Here is a 16,111-nt window from a genome sequence, read left to right on the forward strand (position 1 = left end):
CTGTCACAGATATATCAGCAGATATCAGCCTGTCACAGATATATCAGCAGATATCAGCCTGTCACAGATATATCAGCAGACATCAGCCTGTCACAGATATATCAGCAGATATTAGCCTGTCACAGATATATCAGTTTGATGAAGTTAGCCAGTAATATCACTACTTCAGGCCCTTGGGGGTTTTTACATCCAATCAAAGAATTATTCCACCCAGTAAAAATGTTTCCTGTTCTCAGCCTCGTTGCTGTCTGCCTTCCATAATCAAGCTTTGCAAGGGTTTCTTTGTATTTTTGTTCTAAATTCATTTGTTGTATTTTCCTGGTTTCTTTAGGTCACACGGACTGTGGAGCAACATAAGCCATCAGCTGTCATCCAGTTGAAATGTTCCTAAGCTCTACTTTAGAAACACACAACACACTTAATGGCATTTTTCTTTTCTTATAATTTAGGCCAGTTCACAGTGATCCTAAGATATGTTCTAAGACCTGCAGTGTTACAGAAAAGCGTGATTCCCTGAGAGCGAGCACACGGAGAACAAACCAGGCATTTACACTGGAAGAAGCAGCTTTATTTGTCCTGAACAAACGTCTCTGTGCTGCATGATGCAATGCAACTGTGAAACTCCCATATGGAGAATACAATTAAGACAATACACTCTGATTTAGACTGAATCCTACTCATTCGAACCGTTCATTAGCTTCGACAACAAGGCGCAGATGCACGTCAGCATGTCTCATTAGTATTCAAGAGAAACACCACAGTAAGAGCACCTCTGAGACCGTGCTGAGCTATGACGTTTGTGGTTTTCCACTCTTTAGAAAAGTCCACCACGGAACATCCTGTGTGTTCCAGCTGGGAGATGAAATCTCTGAATAAAGGCCTGAGGGTGCACAAAATTTTCCATAGGCTCAAAGCATCAAGGTCCACAAAACAGCCGTAACCCCACAGTGACTTCATTATTTCTATTTATGTTTCTGTCACTGTGGAACAGTCTCCCCCATTAATTAAGACTCTTTACTCTTCCTCTCCGGTGATGAGCTCCCCTGTGTCAGTTTTCCTTTTTGTTGCATACAGAACGGCACATACGATTGCTTTAATCAATTCACTGGAGGGAAAATCTTGCTGCTGGCGCTGAAGACGCTCGAGTATGCTCCAAAAGGTCACTACCAAGTTAAACAGCCTAGGGGAATGCATATTGAAGAGGAAGCTACGAGTACATAACCTTGCCATGAGCGAAAACACTATCGTGATCCCTGACTGCCAGGCAGAAGTCCCCTGACCTGGATCCGCAAACATCTTCCATATTTCCTGAGTGTCTTAGCTCATAGCACAGTCTTCAAAATCGTGGCTCTAATTATAACATTTAATGGAATCCTCACTTTTATGACAAAACGAATGTAAGAGAGGTCGTCTGAAAGGCAACACTGTTTAAACTCGACTTGCCTAGAATGTGACCATCGGGCCAAATGCTCTTGGTGCAACCTGAAGACGAGAGGTGACCGTGGCTTTGCTTTAGCTACACCCAACCTCTGGAACAATCTTCCAGCTGCTATTGGTGCGTCTGGATCTGTCCAATCTTTTAAATCACGATTGAAAACTTATTTATTCAACCTAACATTTCTGGCTTGTAATTGGATACTTAATTGCAGCCTCTGATCCCGAACCAGCAGACTGAGAGACAGCTTTCTCCATCAGGCCATCAGACTGCTGAACACTTCAGAGACACCTCAGCTTCACTACTGGAACTTCAACATTATGCACTCCATACTGTATATAAATGCCACATGTTTTGCACATTTCCAACTGCCAACCTCTGTATATTTTATTGTATTGTTTATTCTATTTTTAAAATATGCACACACACACACAGTCATTCTGTGTGTAGGCAGGCAGGAAGAGAGGACCCAAAATGCAGGACTCAAGGAGGCAGAAGAAACTCAAAATACACAGCTTTATTGCTGGGATGAAGCAGAACAGAAAAACACGAACTAAACTGGGAGTACCGAATAACTAGACAGGTTGGCAGGCTGGCAAACAGAACACAGAGAGGGAGTGAGGGCAGAAGACGTTAACGACGCGACAGAACAAAGGAAGCACAGGGCTTATGTACACACGGCAGTAAGCAAGGGATGAGAGACAGGAGGGGAACACACCTGGGAGAAGCTGACGAGACAGGGGAAACGTATACTGAGCACACTCACATAAGACACAGACCTTCACAATAAAACAGGAAACAAGAAACCACTAAATAAAGACGCAGACCGAATATAACTAGGGATGGGTACCGGTGTCCGGCACCGGTTCTGACATAAACGGTAGTAACCAGACCGAAAAGCAGCGCACATTTCGGTGCTTTATTTCGGTGCTTTTTTTCCTGAGCTGTGATACACTTTAGATTCTAGTCAATCATTTTACGTTTCCGAGGATAGTAGGCGGGCCCAGGTACGTACGTTCTGTTAAAGCAGAGCTACAGATTAAAAATGCCCAAGGCGAAGCGGTCAAAAGTCTGGCTGTACTTCATAGCAAAAGATGCAAACTCAGCAGCAACAAGTGCTTTAAGCTGATACTGTGATACTGTCAAAGGAGGTAACACCTCGAATCTGACGACGAACCTGGCGACGCATAGCGTTTTTTTTAAAAGCCCAGAAATGCGCCGTATTTGATAGCTTGCTGCGAGACCTCACACCGAGCACATCTACTGCGGGTGTGGTGCCTGTTATCAGACCCGGAGTTAGCAACATCCCCCACTGGCCCCTAGCCCTGCCAGTGTAGCAGAAATGATGACGGATGATGATGCAGCAGCAGCCGTTCTTCTCTGCGTGAGTAGGCTAACCACGTCATTACATTAATGCATGTAAGGTGAACTAGCAAACATCATCATAGCTACATGCGGCTGTCTTCTTGTTTGATGGCAGATACTCCCTTCACCCTGGCCAAAAAGGCTAAAATGACCAAAGAAAAAGAGGGAAACAGCTGAACATGAGAGGTTTTTGGACAAAGTTTGTGTTTTTTCCATTGTTTAAGCACTGCTTCCAGCCAAGAGTGATGCCATATATGCCCCATAGCTGCAGAAAAGGCTAACATTGTTATCTTTTTACAAAAAACAGCTGAACATGAGAGGTTTTTGGACAAAGTTTGTGTTCTCCATTCTTTAAGCACCGGTTTGAGCACCGTTTAAGCACCAGCACCGTTTCAAAAGTACCGATTTGGCACCGGTATCGGATAAAACCTAAACGATACCCATCCCTAAATATAACACATAGAACTCAAACAATAATCATCATCATCAACAAAACACCAGAGAAACAAAACGTTCATTCAAAAATGGACCAGAACTCAGAATGCTGGGTCAGTACTGACCCAGAACATACACTCTTATATTGTACATATATTTATTCATATAACTCTCAGATTTAGTCATTCTTATAATTTGCTTGTTCTTATGTATTTTGCACACCGCTGTCGCTTGTGAAGCTCGCAAACAAGAATTTCACTCGTATGTGCTGTACCCGTGTACCTGCACATGTGATGTGACAATAAAAGTGATTTGATAATTTATAATATTACTGGAATAATCTTCCCGTTGATATTTACGTGTATGAATTAATTTAATTCTTAAATTATCTTCTGATACTTATTTATTTCACTTGCATTCCTGGTTAATTAGTGCCTTCACCTTCCAGTGTACTTTGCTATTGCCCCTCTATCTAATTTGATTTAAATTTATTGCATTATTGAGAAGCACTTTGGTGTACCTTTGGTTTTTAAATGTGCTACATAAATAAAGTTGTATTGTAAACTGCAGCCTGGCCCACAGCCAGGGTTCTCCTGGTTATTCCAGCATATAATGGAGTCGCTTCATTCCTCTGACCTGACGAGTTTCCCTTGATTTGTCTACTGTGGCTTTTAGGAACGTGTTACCAAAAAGCTGTGCTTGGCATGGCCTCAGCAAACACTGCAAGCCTGTTAGAGCTTCCAATACATACACAAAAATAATCATTTTTGTAAGAAACATTTTAAGCATTTGTTTACACTCAGTTTATCCACCTGGGACAACTTTGCTAAATTCATTTGAATATTCATCAGTGCAGCTTCAGTGTTCACTTGTCAAAACATTCTTTCATTTCATTTTCAAGATCCATCCGAGGTCCAGCGAGCACGTGGAGGATAAGGACATGGGTCAGGACTAAGCCTCTGCCTAACCTGGGCAACCTAAGTGGAAAATTACCACATCCTAAGCTGTTGTTCCTGAGAGTAATTCGAGTACTCAGGTGGTTCATGTTTACCTGCCTGTTCGATTAACAGATTTGTTCATATGTAATAAACAAAAGTCCTGTGAATCAGCCTCTGAGACCTGCTGCCTTCTTAGGAAAAAGCTAATTATTAGCAGAAAATGAGTCTTCAGCATTCATGCAAACACATTTTAATCCCTATTAGATTCCCATCTACCTGAACTGCTAACTTGCAAGAAAATGAATGCGTAAATTCCCCCTTAAGGAGGAGAATTTGTTTCACACATTTATTCAGAGCTGCATTAAAAGAGATTTTTAAATAAGGCTTTGCAAGGATAATGAAGGATAATGTGGATTCCCTGCTGGAATATATTCCTTTTCCCACCTTTGAATATTTGCAAAAACCATGCAGCTAATTTACTGAGGAGCAGAATGCAAATATCACAGGGATTTAGGTTAAAGCAGGACTTTAAACGGGGGTGTATCACTTTTACATTATATGTGCCAACAAGAACAAAGCTCATTTTTAACATAAGCAAAAAAGAGAAGGCACGTGTGAGCGCGCTGCTGTTTGTGCTACAGCACGTGACTAAAAAGGCCAAAAAGCTCCAGCAGACAAGTCATTTTCACAGATTTTCTCCCCTGGCTTGTGCTAATTGGGTTATTATCAGCTCTTAGAAGAAGCAGGCTCTTCTCAGAACACTCCTCAGACAGGATACTGACAGGACCAGATGGTGGTGTCATCACTCTTACTGAGGTTCACAGAAGAAAACAAGAAAGCGGATCATTAAAGACAAACTTAAACAAAGGGGGAACCAAACTTTTGACTTTTGGCTGTTTGTGTAGCGCTCCTTCATGACTGCACAGGGTTAATAACTGTGCTGATTCATTTGTTTCCTTCTAGAGGACCATTTCATTGCAGGACACCTTTTAGCATCACAGGATAGCAATGACGGGCGGACTGTAGCCTGCCTGTCAGTTTCTACTAGAGATGGCACGATACCACTTTTTTATGTCTGATACCGATACCGATATCATAAATTTGGATATCTGCCGGTACCGATATGAATTCGATATAGTGCTTTTTTAATCAATAAAATAGTTTTTTTAATATCTTGCTGCATTTTGTATTTTGTAATGCGACAGAAAAGCCGATCAGCTGATCATTGATCAGTTTCATGACTGAAGAAGCAGCAGGAGAGAGAGAGAGAGAGAGGCAGTTGCTCCATATCGGTTGTTAAGCTTAACGCTGGAATGCTTTACAAACATTCAGAGATGAACTTACACACTTGCTTCACTTCTCTCTGGGAAAACTTCCTCGGAGATGAAATGCTGGTTTGGTAGCGAGGCTACAAATACACAGATATCTCTCAGATATCCGATCCAGTAATTTAGGTCAGTATCGGACCAATACCGGTCCATCTCTAGTTTCTACACTGTCACGCCTCGGGTTTGATAGTCTGCACACAGGTTGGTCACTGTAAGGTCAGAGTCTGAGGCCACAGCAACAGCTGTGTTATCATAGTAGAGACTGACTGATTCTCAAACAAGAAGGCTCCAAATATCGGTCAGAAAATACTATATTAACACCTGTTTGGATCCAGACGGGAGGATGAGCCTAGCATCAAAATGTTGGTAAGTCTTATTTTGACCAGCTGATGTGACCTGTGAAAGTTTGTCTGTCTCGCAGAATTGAATTTTCAAAACAAAGAAAGAATAAGAGATAAGAGAAGCTTAGCAGGCAGCTAGCAGCTCCAGCTGAACCAAAGCACAACGTGGTCACATCTTTGAACATAATAACTTTAAGTTTCAATACAAAAGTTACCACTGAAGGGAGAAATTAGCTGAGAGCCTTGTACCAGAGCGGGCTAGCGTGCTGCTATCAGCAAAAAAAGCCAGCAGACTTGTGAGAAGAACGGCCGACCTTTAGCCCACAGTTTTTCTAACTCTTCTATGGAGTTAATTTGGCTGAGAGCTAGCAGTCATCCCAACAGCTGCTGCTCACTCATTAGTTCAGCTCGGTTCAGTTTCTGACAGTAAGCTGTTACCTCTGAGCTTCCAGACGGATGTGAGTTGGTATCTGCCAAAAGGTCTCGGTGAAAGCTGCAGTTAGTCAGCCTGGGTGAAAATTTCACCAGAGACTGCAGACAAATTGGCTGCTAATCACTGCTATTCATCCTTCATACGGACGCCGAAAAGGAGCTGGGAGTGTCTGCGCGAGTCTGCATTTAATACACATCAGCAAATATAAAGGCTATTCATGCCTGCTTCAAACGCCTGCCAAGTTTCAGAGGATGTCGTCTGTTTTGGCTGCTGTGGCAGACTACGGCGCTGCATGCCTGGGTTGAGTGCTATTTGGATCTCTGAAATTTTGAAAGGAATTCAGCACCTCCATTTCCTCTTTCATGACTCAGTTATACAGAGTGATAGCTGCAGGTCATGTCAGTAATGTTTATGCATATTGCCTTGTCTTCTCACTGCACAGCAGCTTCTCCCATTTTTCCTGGCACAATGAGATGAGAAGTGACAGTGAGTGGAAAAAGCTGTGTGCTGTTTAAAAGCATATTGCACATCACTGTGCATACACCATATGTGATATTATTTTTCAGGAACCGTGAACTTCTTTTTCCTTTTTCAGCACTAATTAAAAACTGGCTGTGTTGTTTTGTTCACATCAACAAATGAATCTTCCCATAAAGTTTGCAGCAGTTTTTTCCAAAGGGTACATTTAATCTACGGCGTTAAGTCTCAGTAACAGCGCAATAAGCTTCTTCTTTGGGGGACAATAAAACAGGCTATTTGTTCCATAATGAAGAGTTAAAAGCTGTTTGGGCTGTTTGTTGTGATCATTTTGACGGTTTCTTTAATGTGGATCTGTTCAGTTTGTCTTCTTGTTTCCATCATGTGTAACACTCAGGCTTGATGCTCAATTCTGATCTAAATCCTCATTTTCAGATAGTTTTCATAAAGAATGAACAGTATTCCTACTTTGGTCACCTCAGGTAGATTGCTAATATGTAATTATACAGTAGACAAACTGGGGGTCTAAACTAAGCCCATGAACTAGATAAGACAGTATTAGTTGCTAAACTCTGAATCAACCAAAGGTGCTCTGCTACAGTCTGAGAGTAGAAAACGAGAGATTTGTGTCGAAATCTCTATTCAATCATAAATGTAACAACTTTTTTCTAGAAATAAAGACATCACAGCAACCCACTGTGAGTAGCTTATAATACTCACTGCTGACTTACAAGATGGAGATAATAACTGGTGCTCAGGGCTCGCAGTGGAACCAAGATCGAGGCCGTTTGCTTTTTGAAGTTTGCACAGACTGCTGCATTGTGCCAGTGGTAGTTCACTCTTTGCAACATAGTAGCTGTTCTAAACTGATTTTCAGGTTTATTTTTAGTATGTTATTTGCAATTGGTGTTTGTTCTGGGAAAGATATTGCAGACTGAGCAATAATGCATTTCTTGCATTTCTCATGGGTTCTAATGGGGCCTTTCTTAAAATGACTGGTCCCAGTAACAAAGGCGCTTGTCGACTCAGAAATCGAGAGAAAACCAACAACACAGCCGGCAGAACATTATGTTATTTACACGGGTGCACATAAGTGGTCCGCATGTGCGCATTCGCTGTCAAAATAAAAGACGCGCACCAGATAAGAAGTTGCAACGTGCGTTTGCGTCCATATAAAAAGCAGTGTTTTTGTCCTAGAGTGGGATTTTCACGGCACATTCTGCACCACATCTCTGTGCGTTCATCATTTGTTTGAAGCCAGCTCACCTCCTGCAACCACTTTTCCGAGAATACGCGCTTCTTTTGTGGTTCGGACTCCTGACATTTGTTTGGAGGAACACCAAAGTAATTGCTTAAAGGAGCGTCTTCGACATCTTTAAGAGTTCTAAACAAATGTCTGTCCTCCTCCTGAAAATCTTATGTATGCAAACACGCGTTGCAACTTCTTATCTTGTGCGCGTCTTTTGTTTTGACAGCGAATGCGCACCTGCGGACCACTTATGTGCAGCCCTGGTTATTTAGCTCGTCATATTGCAGCCACAGAAATTATTTTGTCCATGAAACCATAAAGCTGCACTTTCTTTTTGCCTTATAGTCTGATTTGTCATAACTTCTCCGTTTTGTGGTAAGCTTTTCTTTGGCTGTCACTTCTTCACCCTGACCTGTCTTATTTGGCTCAGCAGAACTAAAATATATATCTGTCTGTGAAGGTTCTCAGTCATCCAGGTCATCGTAGTCAAATATAAATCCTGCTGCTTTTACACAGGCACTCACATAAGCTCAGCGATTCTCTGCGATCAACCTCTCACATGTTTAAGCTGCAGGAGATTTCACTTGTCATGTTTGCACAGTAAGCTAACGATTAATAAGACGATGTCAGAGGAATTGGTGCACAAATTATCATCACTCACAGATCAGTGCTGTCGCTCTCTATACACAGTTCGCGCGATTGCAAAGTGAAAGCAAAAAACAAGCGCAAATTCAAACGCAATTTCAATATGTCACATATTGACAGTGGCTCACCGATGCCAATGACATAATTACCCAGCTACATTTCTGAAAGAATGCAAAAGCATTGACATATATTTTTCCTTCCTACGATAGCCCGACGGGCAGGGCAGAGATAGATTTTGGTAGCCTGACTGGCAAAATCGCTAGCCCCAGGACGTCGGGCTAGCGATTTTGCGAGCCCTGGTGCTCTTTAGCTTGTACTCACAGTACTCTGGAGGGTAAACACCTGTAATTACCCAGATCTCAGAGGGTTGACGACATGGAATTTATTATTATGTCTATTTTTTATGTTTAAAGACAACAGATGGAAATTAGCCTTTGGCTATAATCTGGCATGTTTACATTCATGTAATTTTTTTTTACATTTATGTTCATTAACATGCACCGTCCTAAATAAATAAATAAATAGGTTATTATTTGTTATTGTTATAGTGCATCTTTTTATTTGTCTCCCTATAATCAACCAAAACAGTCAAGGCAGATGGCTGGGCCTCGTTCAGCATGGTTCTGCCAGGTTTCTTCATGTTTAAAGGGAGTTTTTCCTTCCTACTGTTGCCAAGTGCTTGAAGGCTGTCTGATTGCTGGGATTACTGGCATTTTCTCTATATTAGTTCACAGATGATACCAACGTGGTGGGGCTCATCCCTTGGGGCGATGAGACAGCATACAGAGCTGAGGATCAGAGGCTGTCAGATTGGTGTGCTGACAACAACCTGGACCTCAATATCACCAAAGATGAAAGAGCTGGTAGTCGATGTCAGAAGGAGGAAGTCCAAGCTGCAGCCCATCAGCATCAATGGGGAGTGTGTGGAAAGGCTGTCCAGGTTCTAGCTCCTGGGTGTGCACATAGACACAGAGCTCCAACAGAGCTCAAACACCTCAGAGGTTTTGAAGAAGGCCCAACATGTCGTTGTACTACTCCTTTCTTTATTATCAGAAATATCACTATTTCAGATTTTCTTGAAATAATCAGATATAACTTTGAGGCTATGTCACTCACACTCTACATCGCTGTGGTCTGGTCTTACTGAAAGGGCTTCACACTACAAGCACATTTATTCTACACACATGGAGCACCTGCTCTTATCACTGACTTTGAGTTCGTGGCCAATTCAGAAGTTGGATTTTACACATAAAGGCCGTAAAAACACATAAAGGCCTGGACAACCAGGAACCTTCTTTCTGTGAGAGCTAACCATCACTGTGCCACATAGTAACAACGTATCACTGAATACTATGTACTGTGCAAAGGGCTGCTGGAGGAAAGTTTGATGTTGAAAGTGTCCAGGACGGTCATTTAAGAGCATTGTAGATAATAAATATTTAAGTATTTGAAGAAAGATATATCATTTAAAACAGAACTAGACATATTGTTCACTGCCACACATCATTGCCCTTATTCAACACAATAGAGAGAAGATCACTTTGCAGCAGTGCCACGCCAGTAGGCAACAACACTCTCTGCTAATTGGACTACCAAACAAGAAAACGCTCCGAGAGACATTCACCGTCTTGCTGACAGTCTTTGACATAACTGGGCCAAACACAATAAAGAATTAATGGCATGTGCCAACATGGAGCTATTTTCTGAGACTCTGAATCCATGTATGGCCGGCATAATATGTTGCGACATTACAGAGGGGATAAAAAGAAAAAACTGGACTGACACCAGAGCCACACCTGAAACGTGTCAGAAGTGAGAGGATGTTAACTGACACTGACCAGCAATGCCAGGAACAGATGGTCCACAAAACACAAGAAATGAACAGAGAATGAAACATGTGACACAACGCTAACTATAGCTAACTATAGCTATGTTAGTGTTTAAGAACGTACCAGTGCTGGAAAAGTATGCAGTGGTGCTACGTGATTAACCTTGTGACATCCAACGAGCCAATCAGATTTTCTTTTAGCCACATATGAAATGGACAAAGATGTTACATGTCCACATTAGAAGGTTTCTGTGACAACCCTGCAAACAGGTGAACGATCTATAAAACATGTAGGCTGTTAACCTAACTGATGATTTAACCTGTGACATATTTAATCTAAACACTAAGGTCATAGTCAGTGATGACCTCGACCTCATAGGGTTCTGTCACAGGCTTAAAAGCACAGCACAGCTGGACCTACAGCCCTGTCCGCTTGGTAAAACACCCATTCTCTCCAATTCATCCAGCTCAACCTGCTGAATCAGTAGACTTCATTGCTCTTTATTCTGTCTCTGCTGGTTTCCTGCGATCTCTCTGACAGACACTCTGGCAGAAAGCCTGGAAGGCAAACTTCTTCCACTAGCCTAAAACAGAGACAGTGTTCCCTAAGCCCAGAAATGCCTCCGGTGTGTATTTGTTTCAAAACTAAACTTGATATTGCTGCTTGTTTCTTTATGGGTCACATACACAAGTTAATTAGTGACCTTTGGATCCTGGCTAGCTTTTTGCTCAGCTTCCAGTCTGAAAGCTATTTAACTCCAAACTCATTAGGGAAGCATATAGGCATATTTCCCAACCGTTGACCTATCCATCAACATTCCAGAATAGGCCTTACACTTTTTCCCTTCGACTGATCATATTAGTTGTTGGCTAGCTGGTTTCAATTCAACTCAATTAAAATCTCAACAAGCGTCATCTGAAGGTGCTTTATGTCGAAAGGTAAAGACCCTACAATAATACAGCTGTACTGTTGTATCAGCTTTAAGTCAGTAACAAACTGAAGGTAGGTAGGTGGAGAAAGCGGATAAAAAATACTGACCCCTACGCCATCCTCATGTCTGTACTGTTTCCAAGCCCGGCCTGTGTCACTGTAGAGCAGCAGGTAACTGCTGACCCAGTCCCAGCTGTCATAGCGTCCCTGTGTGGCTACAGCAGTCACCTCCATCTGCTCCCTGAGGTCCACCTGGAGCCAGGGCTCTTGGTCAGTTACCATTGGAGACCAACCTCCTGCACCTGAGGAAGAGCAGAAAATACAGGCAGAGGGTCTGACACATGCACTCTGTCAACAAGTCTTGATGTGTACGTGCGAGGAGTTTATGTGAAAGGCTTCAAGGCTAAGTTCCACTCCAGCAGCCACAGTGAAAGCCCCTGTTTCTGTGGAAAACAACTGATTCATTTTATGCACTGTATATGCAGTATGTTCAAAGTTCCAATAAAGAGCCCAATGCTTTTTATTCACCGGCAGCTTTATTTTACCTGAAAGGCTTAAGTTCAGTGGAACGGAAAAGTGGGATGACTGAGGGGCGAGTTAAAGATAGAGCAGCTTTCTGCATCACATTCAGAATTAAACCAAAACGTAGCCACAGCTCTTCCTTTGCCATTTTCCTGTGATGATGGAACGATGAGGGGCGCCTGCCCCGGACCCACAGAGCTGCACAGAGAGTGTGGTTATGGCAGGCGGGGTGGTTGACCTGCCCCACAGAGCTGATGAGAGCCCAGATGTAAGACATGTTAGTGTTGTGTTGTTGTGAGTTTCTGTTTGGATTTTTCATATTTTACTGTTTGTTTCTTTTTACATTTGGTTCCTGTTTTCATGTCTTTCCATCCTATCATTGTTTAGCCTCAGTTGTTATTATACGGTTGTGGTTCTGGCTCCTGTTTAGTTTCTATGAACGTTTCCGTTCTATACAGTTTTCTAGTCTTTGCAGTTCTGGTGTCGGTTCTCAGTTCTTGGTTTTCAGAACCAATAAGTCAGCTTCAGTCCCTGTTTCGTTATTCGTGGTTTAGTTTCCTCCATTTTTCTTGTATTCTGTGTCCCATCTGACTTCAACCATTAATGTTTCACTGTTGAGTGTCTCCTTGCTCCCATCATGATTGCTGTTTATTTCTCCTTTTATGTAGTTTTATCTGGGTTTAACTTCCTGTCTGGTAATTGTTTTTACTGCTTTCACAACGTGCCTTCGGCCTCTTCTGTTTCAGCCCTCTGCCTACATTTGGGCCCGCTGCAGGCTAACAGTGGAGGTCTATGCCCAGTTCAGCTGTAGCAAAGATATGTGGTTGTTTTTTAGGGATAATTGTTTTTCTTGGCTGACACTATTCGATGCATGAATTAATATAGCGGCTGCTCAGAAGCACTGAAGGGAGATGCTGGCTGTGTCAGCACTCTGGTCTTAAATTTACATTTTTAACTTGTACTGAAAAATCATCTTTTATAAACTACGTTTTTAATAAGAGTTAACAGATTTAATTCAATAATTTACATATTTATTTTTGATTGGCAGTTTTATACTGCTCTGCTAAGAAGACTTCAAATAGGCACCACTACCATCCTGAAAAATGTACGAACGCATCTGTGACGCAGCTTTTTGTTACCTTTCTTGTTCAGAAACATCAGGACTCATTATGGCCTGATGCCCACTTGCTTTAGTTTTTACACAGTGGATGTTTTTGAGGGACAAATTTCTGCAAAAATGCAACATTCAGTGTGTGTAGAGGTTACAGGGCAGGTCTGCGTCATTTTGCACACGTTTAGTGTGTAACGGCCTTAATAACTTACGAATTATATTTAATGTTGTATTCAATAAGAATTGACTTGCAACTAGAAATTCAGACCACTGACGTAAAATGAAAGGATGAACATGCACATTAGTCAGGTGTTTACTGAGGTCATAGACGAAGGGAGAATACGGCCTCTTTTTCCATAAACTTCTATACAACTTGAATTATTTGGTAGTACAAAAGTAATAAGGCGAAACAGATTGTCAGATGGAGAAGCATCATTTATCACTCCAGAGAGCATGTCTCCACTTGCTGTACAGTCCAGTGGTGGCGTAGTTATACCACTGCATCCAATACTTTGCTTTGGCCCAGGTGATTAAGGCTTGTGGGTGCAGTTTGTATGCTTCTTGAGCTAATCTGAAGCCCACATCAAGTTTGGAGGTCTGTAGAAATTGGCTCTGCAGAAAGTTGGCAACCTCTGTGCACTATGCTCCTCACCATTCGCTGCCCCCCCTCTGTGATTGCACATGAACGACCACTTCGTGGCTGAGCTGCTGCTGTTCCCAGTCGCTTCCACTTAAAGTTCCATTAATAGTCGACTGTGGAATATTTAGTCGTGAGGAAATTTGACGACTGGAATAGTTGCACAGGTGGCACCTATGGAAATCACCATTGTTTCACAAATGTTTGTAGCAGCAGTCTGCATGCCTAGGTGCTTGATGTTACACACCTGTGGCCATGATTGGAACACCTGAATTCTGTGATTTGGATGTGTGACAAAATACTTTTGGCAATGTAGTGTATATTTTCTTTTTTGCTGTGACCTATCTCTCATGACACTCGTCTGCACCAGTTGCCTGACTAACAAACTTCCCAGCTACACAGATTCTGGTTTCCAGTCATATTAGCTTAGCACAGAAAGTAGGGAAATTTGATTTTGGTGTGTTATGTCTTTGTTGTCCTGTTGCTCAACTCTGCTGCTCAGCCAACAAACAAACCTTACAAATTACCATATGGCACCATTTAGGGGAAACAAACAGACTTACCAATGCCATATATGGTTTATTGCACACGAGCAGTGTTACAACAAAGAAATAACTGACCAAACAGAAATGTCTTTACTTTTTGTGAAGTTTCAGGGCTCGCTGGTTTCAGTGATACTAAGCAGAGCTTTGGGTAGATCTGATAGAGCCAGGGGAGTTGTGTTCTTGGCTACTTTGAGTTTGGCCACAAAATTCATTGTCAACTCTATAAATGCATCTATTATTGTTATTGGTGACGTTTGCAGACGGTTCAGTTACACTGCTCTTTTCTTCCAGGGTTGAGTAATTCTGCTAATGGATAAAGTAAATGGATTCCCACTCAAAGCGCTACTACAAGCCTCATTCACCTCTTCACACACCAGATCATACCAGCTCTTTTTCCCTATGCTTCAGTACTTTGTATCCAACATTCCCACTCTGATCAGTGCATTGGGAACCCAAGGACACTCTGACCAGGTGACCTGCTCCACCTCTGACAGCTGTTTCTATTGATGTTAGTTGATGATTACTGATGCTTGGTTAGTGTGTGCGTGTACATACATCCATGCAGGCCGGCAAAATGCTGACCACTGAGTGATGTCACAGTGCACACATACAGCTTTTACATACAGTCTGTGGCAAAAAACATCCAGTCAGTGCCTCGAGTTGCCATGGCGACTGTGGCTGTTGAATTTCTCGGCCCACTCATCACTGCTTCCAATAGAGGGGCCATCTCCTCCAAATAGGTAAACAGACCCCTTTATATTGCTGCATGTGATAGATTCAGAAAGTCTTAAGAGCTTATTTGTCTGTGCCTTCCAAAACAACCCATAAACCCACTATAAAAACACTTCAGCTGAGTGTTTTCTGCTCTGTTACCTCTATGGTTATTGTTAACTACAAGCATTTAGAAACACTGAATAATGCAGGAACATTCACTGTACTCACCATCTCTTCTGTTGAGCTTGGCGTTGTAGGCAGCATAGCTGACGGAGGACTCAGAGGAGCTCTGAAAGGATGAATGGGGCAGCGCCGATACCAGAGGGCCGTTACAATTATCTGGGAATAAAAGACAAAACACCAATTCAGATGCTGCGTCTGCGACATCGTATGTGTACTTTCCAGCTTGCCATGCCTATAGATCAGGCTGTAATAATGGAAAATGGATAACGCAAAGTTAAACATTTCAGGTTAAAGCGTGCCTCCGCCTGTCAATAGAGAAGTTTTAAAGCGAGAATTAGAGAGAAAATAACACGGCTGCCTCACTCCTCAGATGCCTCAAACAGTCTATTAACCCCTGCAGTGACCCTCGAAAGCTGCACAGAAAACGGCGGGGCTCCTTTTGTGTTTGTGCGTGCTCTTTTTAATCCCACATTGTGAGATTACATCACATCCGACAGACAGGAGCAGATTAAGAGTCCAGTGATCTAAAGCTGTCGGTTCTGTCTTCATCTGATCCACCCGGCTCGCCACAACAACAGCCTCTTTTCCAAGGCTTGCTTTGCTGGAGTGCAGGGCTGCATTAAGACCCGCGGCTGAGGACGTAATGAAAACTGGCACTGGCCTGATTGCAATTATCCCTTCACTCTTTCAATCAGTGTGGCACTCGCTCTTCAGAGTGAGAGGGAGGCCCTTTTGTTTTTGGATGTCATCCTCCTTTGTGCTCAGATGGATTCGAAGCACATCTGGAGCTGCAATTGGCTATCCATCTGGTTGAAAACAGCACAGCAGAATTGACAGCATGAGCTCGCTCTCTTTTCGGGTGTCCCACTGAATTTCGACTGACCTGATTTGACTTCTCTCAGATCACTTGCCAAGAGATTTTTCTAATCCTGATTTCAAGTGTGACTAAAGTGGATCACGCTGTTTTGTCCAAGACTTAAGTTATGGCTGAGCT

At 42.4% G+C, this 16,111-nt stretch overlaps 1 protein-coding gene across 1 annotated transcript in view; it reads right to left on the reverse strand.

Annotated features, from left to right (window-relative positions):
• cntnap5a (contactin associated protein family member 5a) overlaps nucleotides 1–16,111 on the reverse strand; it is a 135,797-nt gene that overhangs the window by 90,283 nt on the left and 29,403 nt on the right. Inside the window, exons 2-3 of the mRNA XM_082507948.1 lie at nucleotides 15,163–15,273; nucleotides 11,514–11,707 (exon numbers count right to left, since the gene is read on the reverse strand). Of these exons, the coding sequence (XP_082364074.1) occupies nucleotides 11,514–11,707; nucleotides 15,163–15,273 (305 nt within the window). The remainder of the gene's footprint in view (nucleotides 1–11,513; nucleotides 11,708–15,162; nucleotides 15,274–16,111) is intronic.

This window comes from Aulonocara stuartgranti (genome assembly GCF_965226115.1).
Source record: "Aulonocara stuartgranti genome assembly, chromosome: 16".
NCBI lineage: Eukaryota > Metazoa > Chordata > Actinopteri > Cichliformes > Cichlidae > Aulonocara > Aulonocara stuartgranti.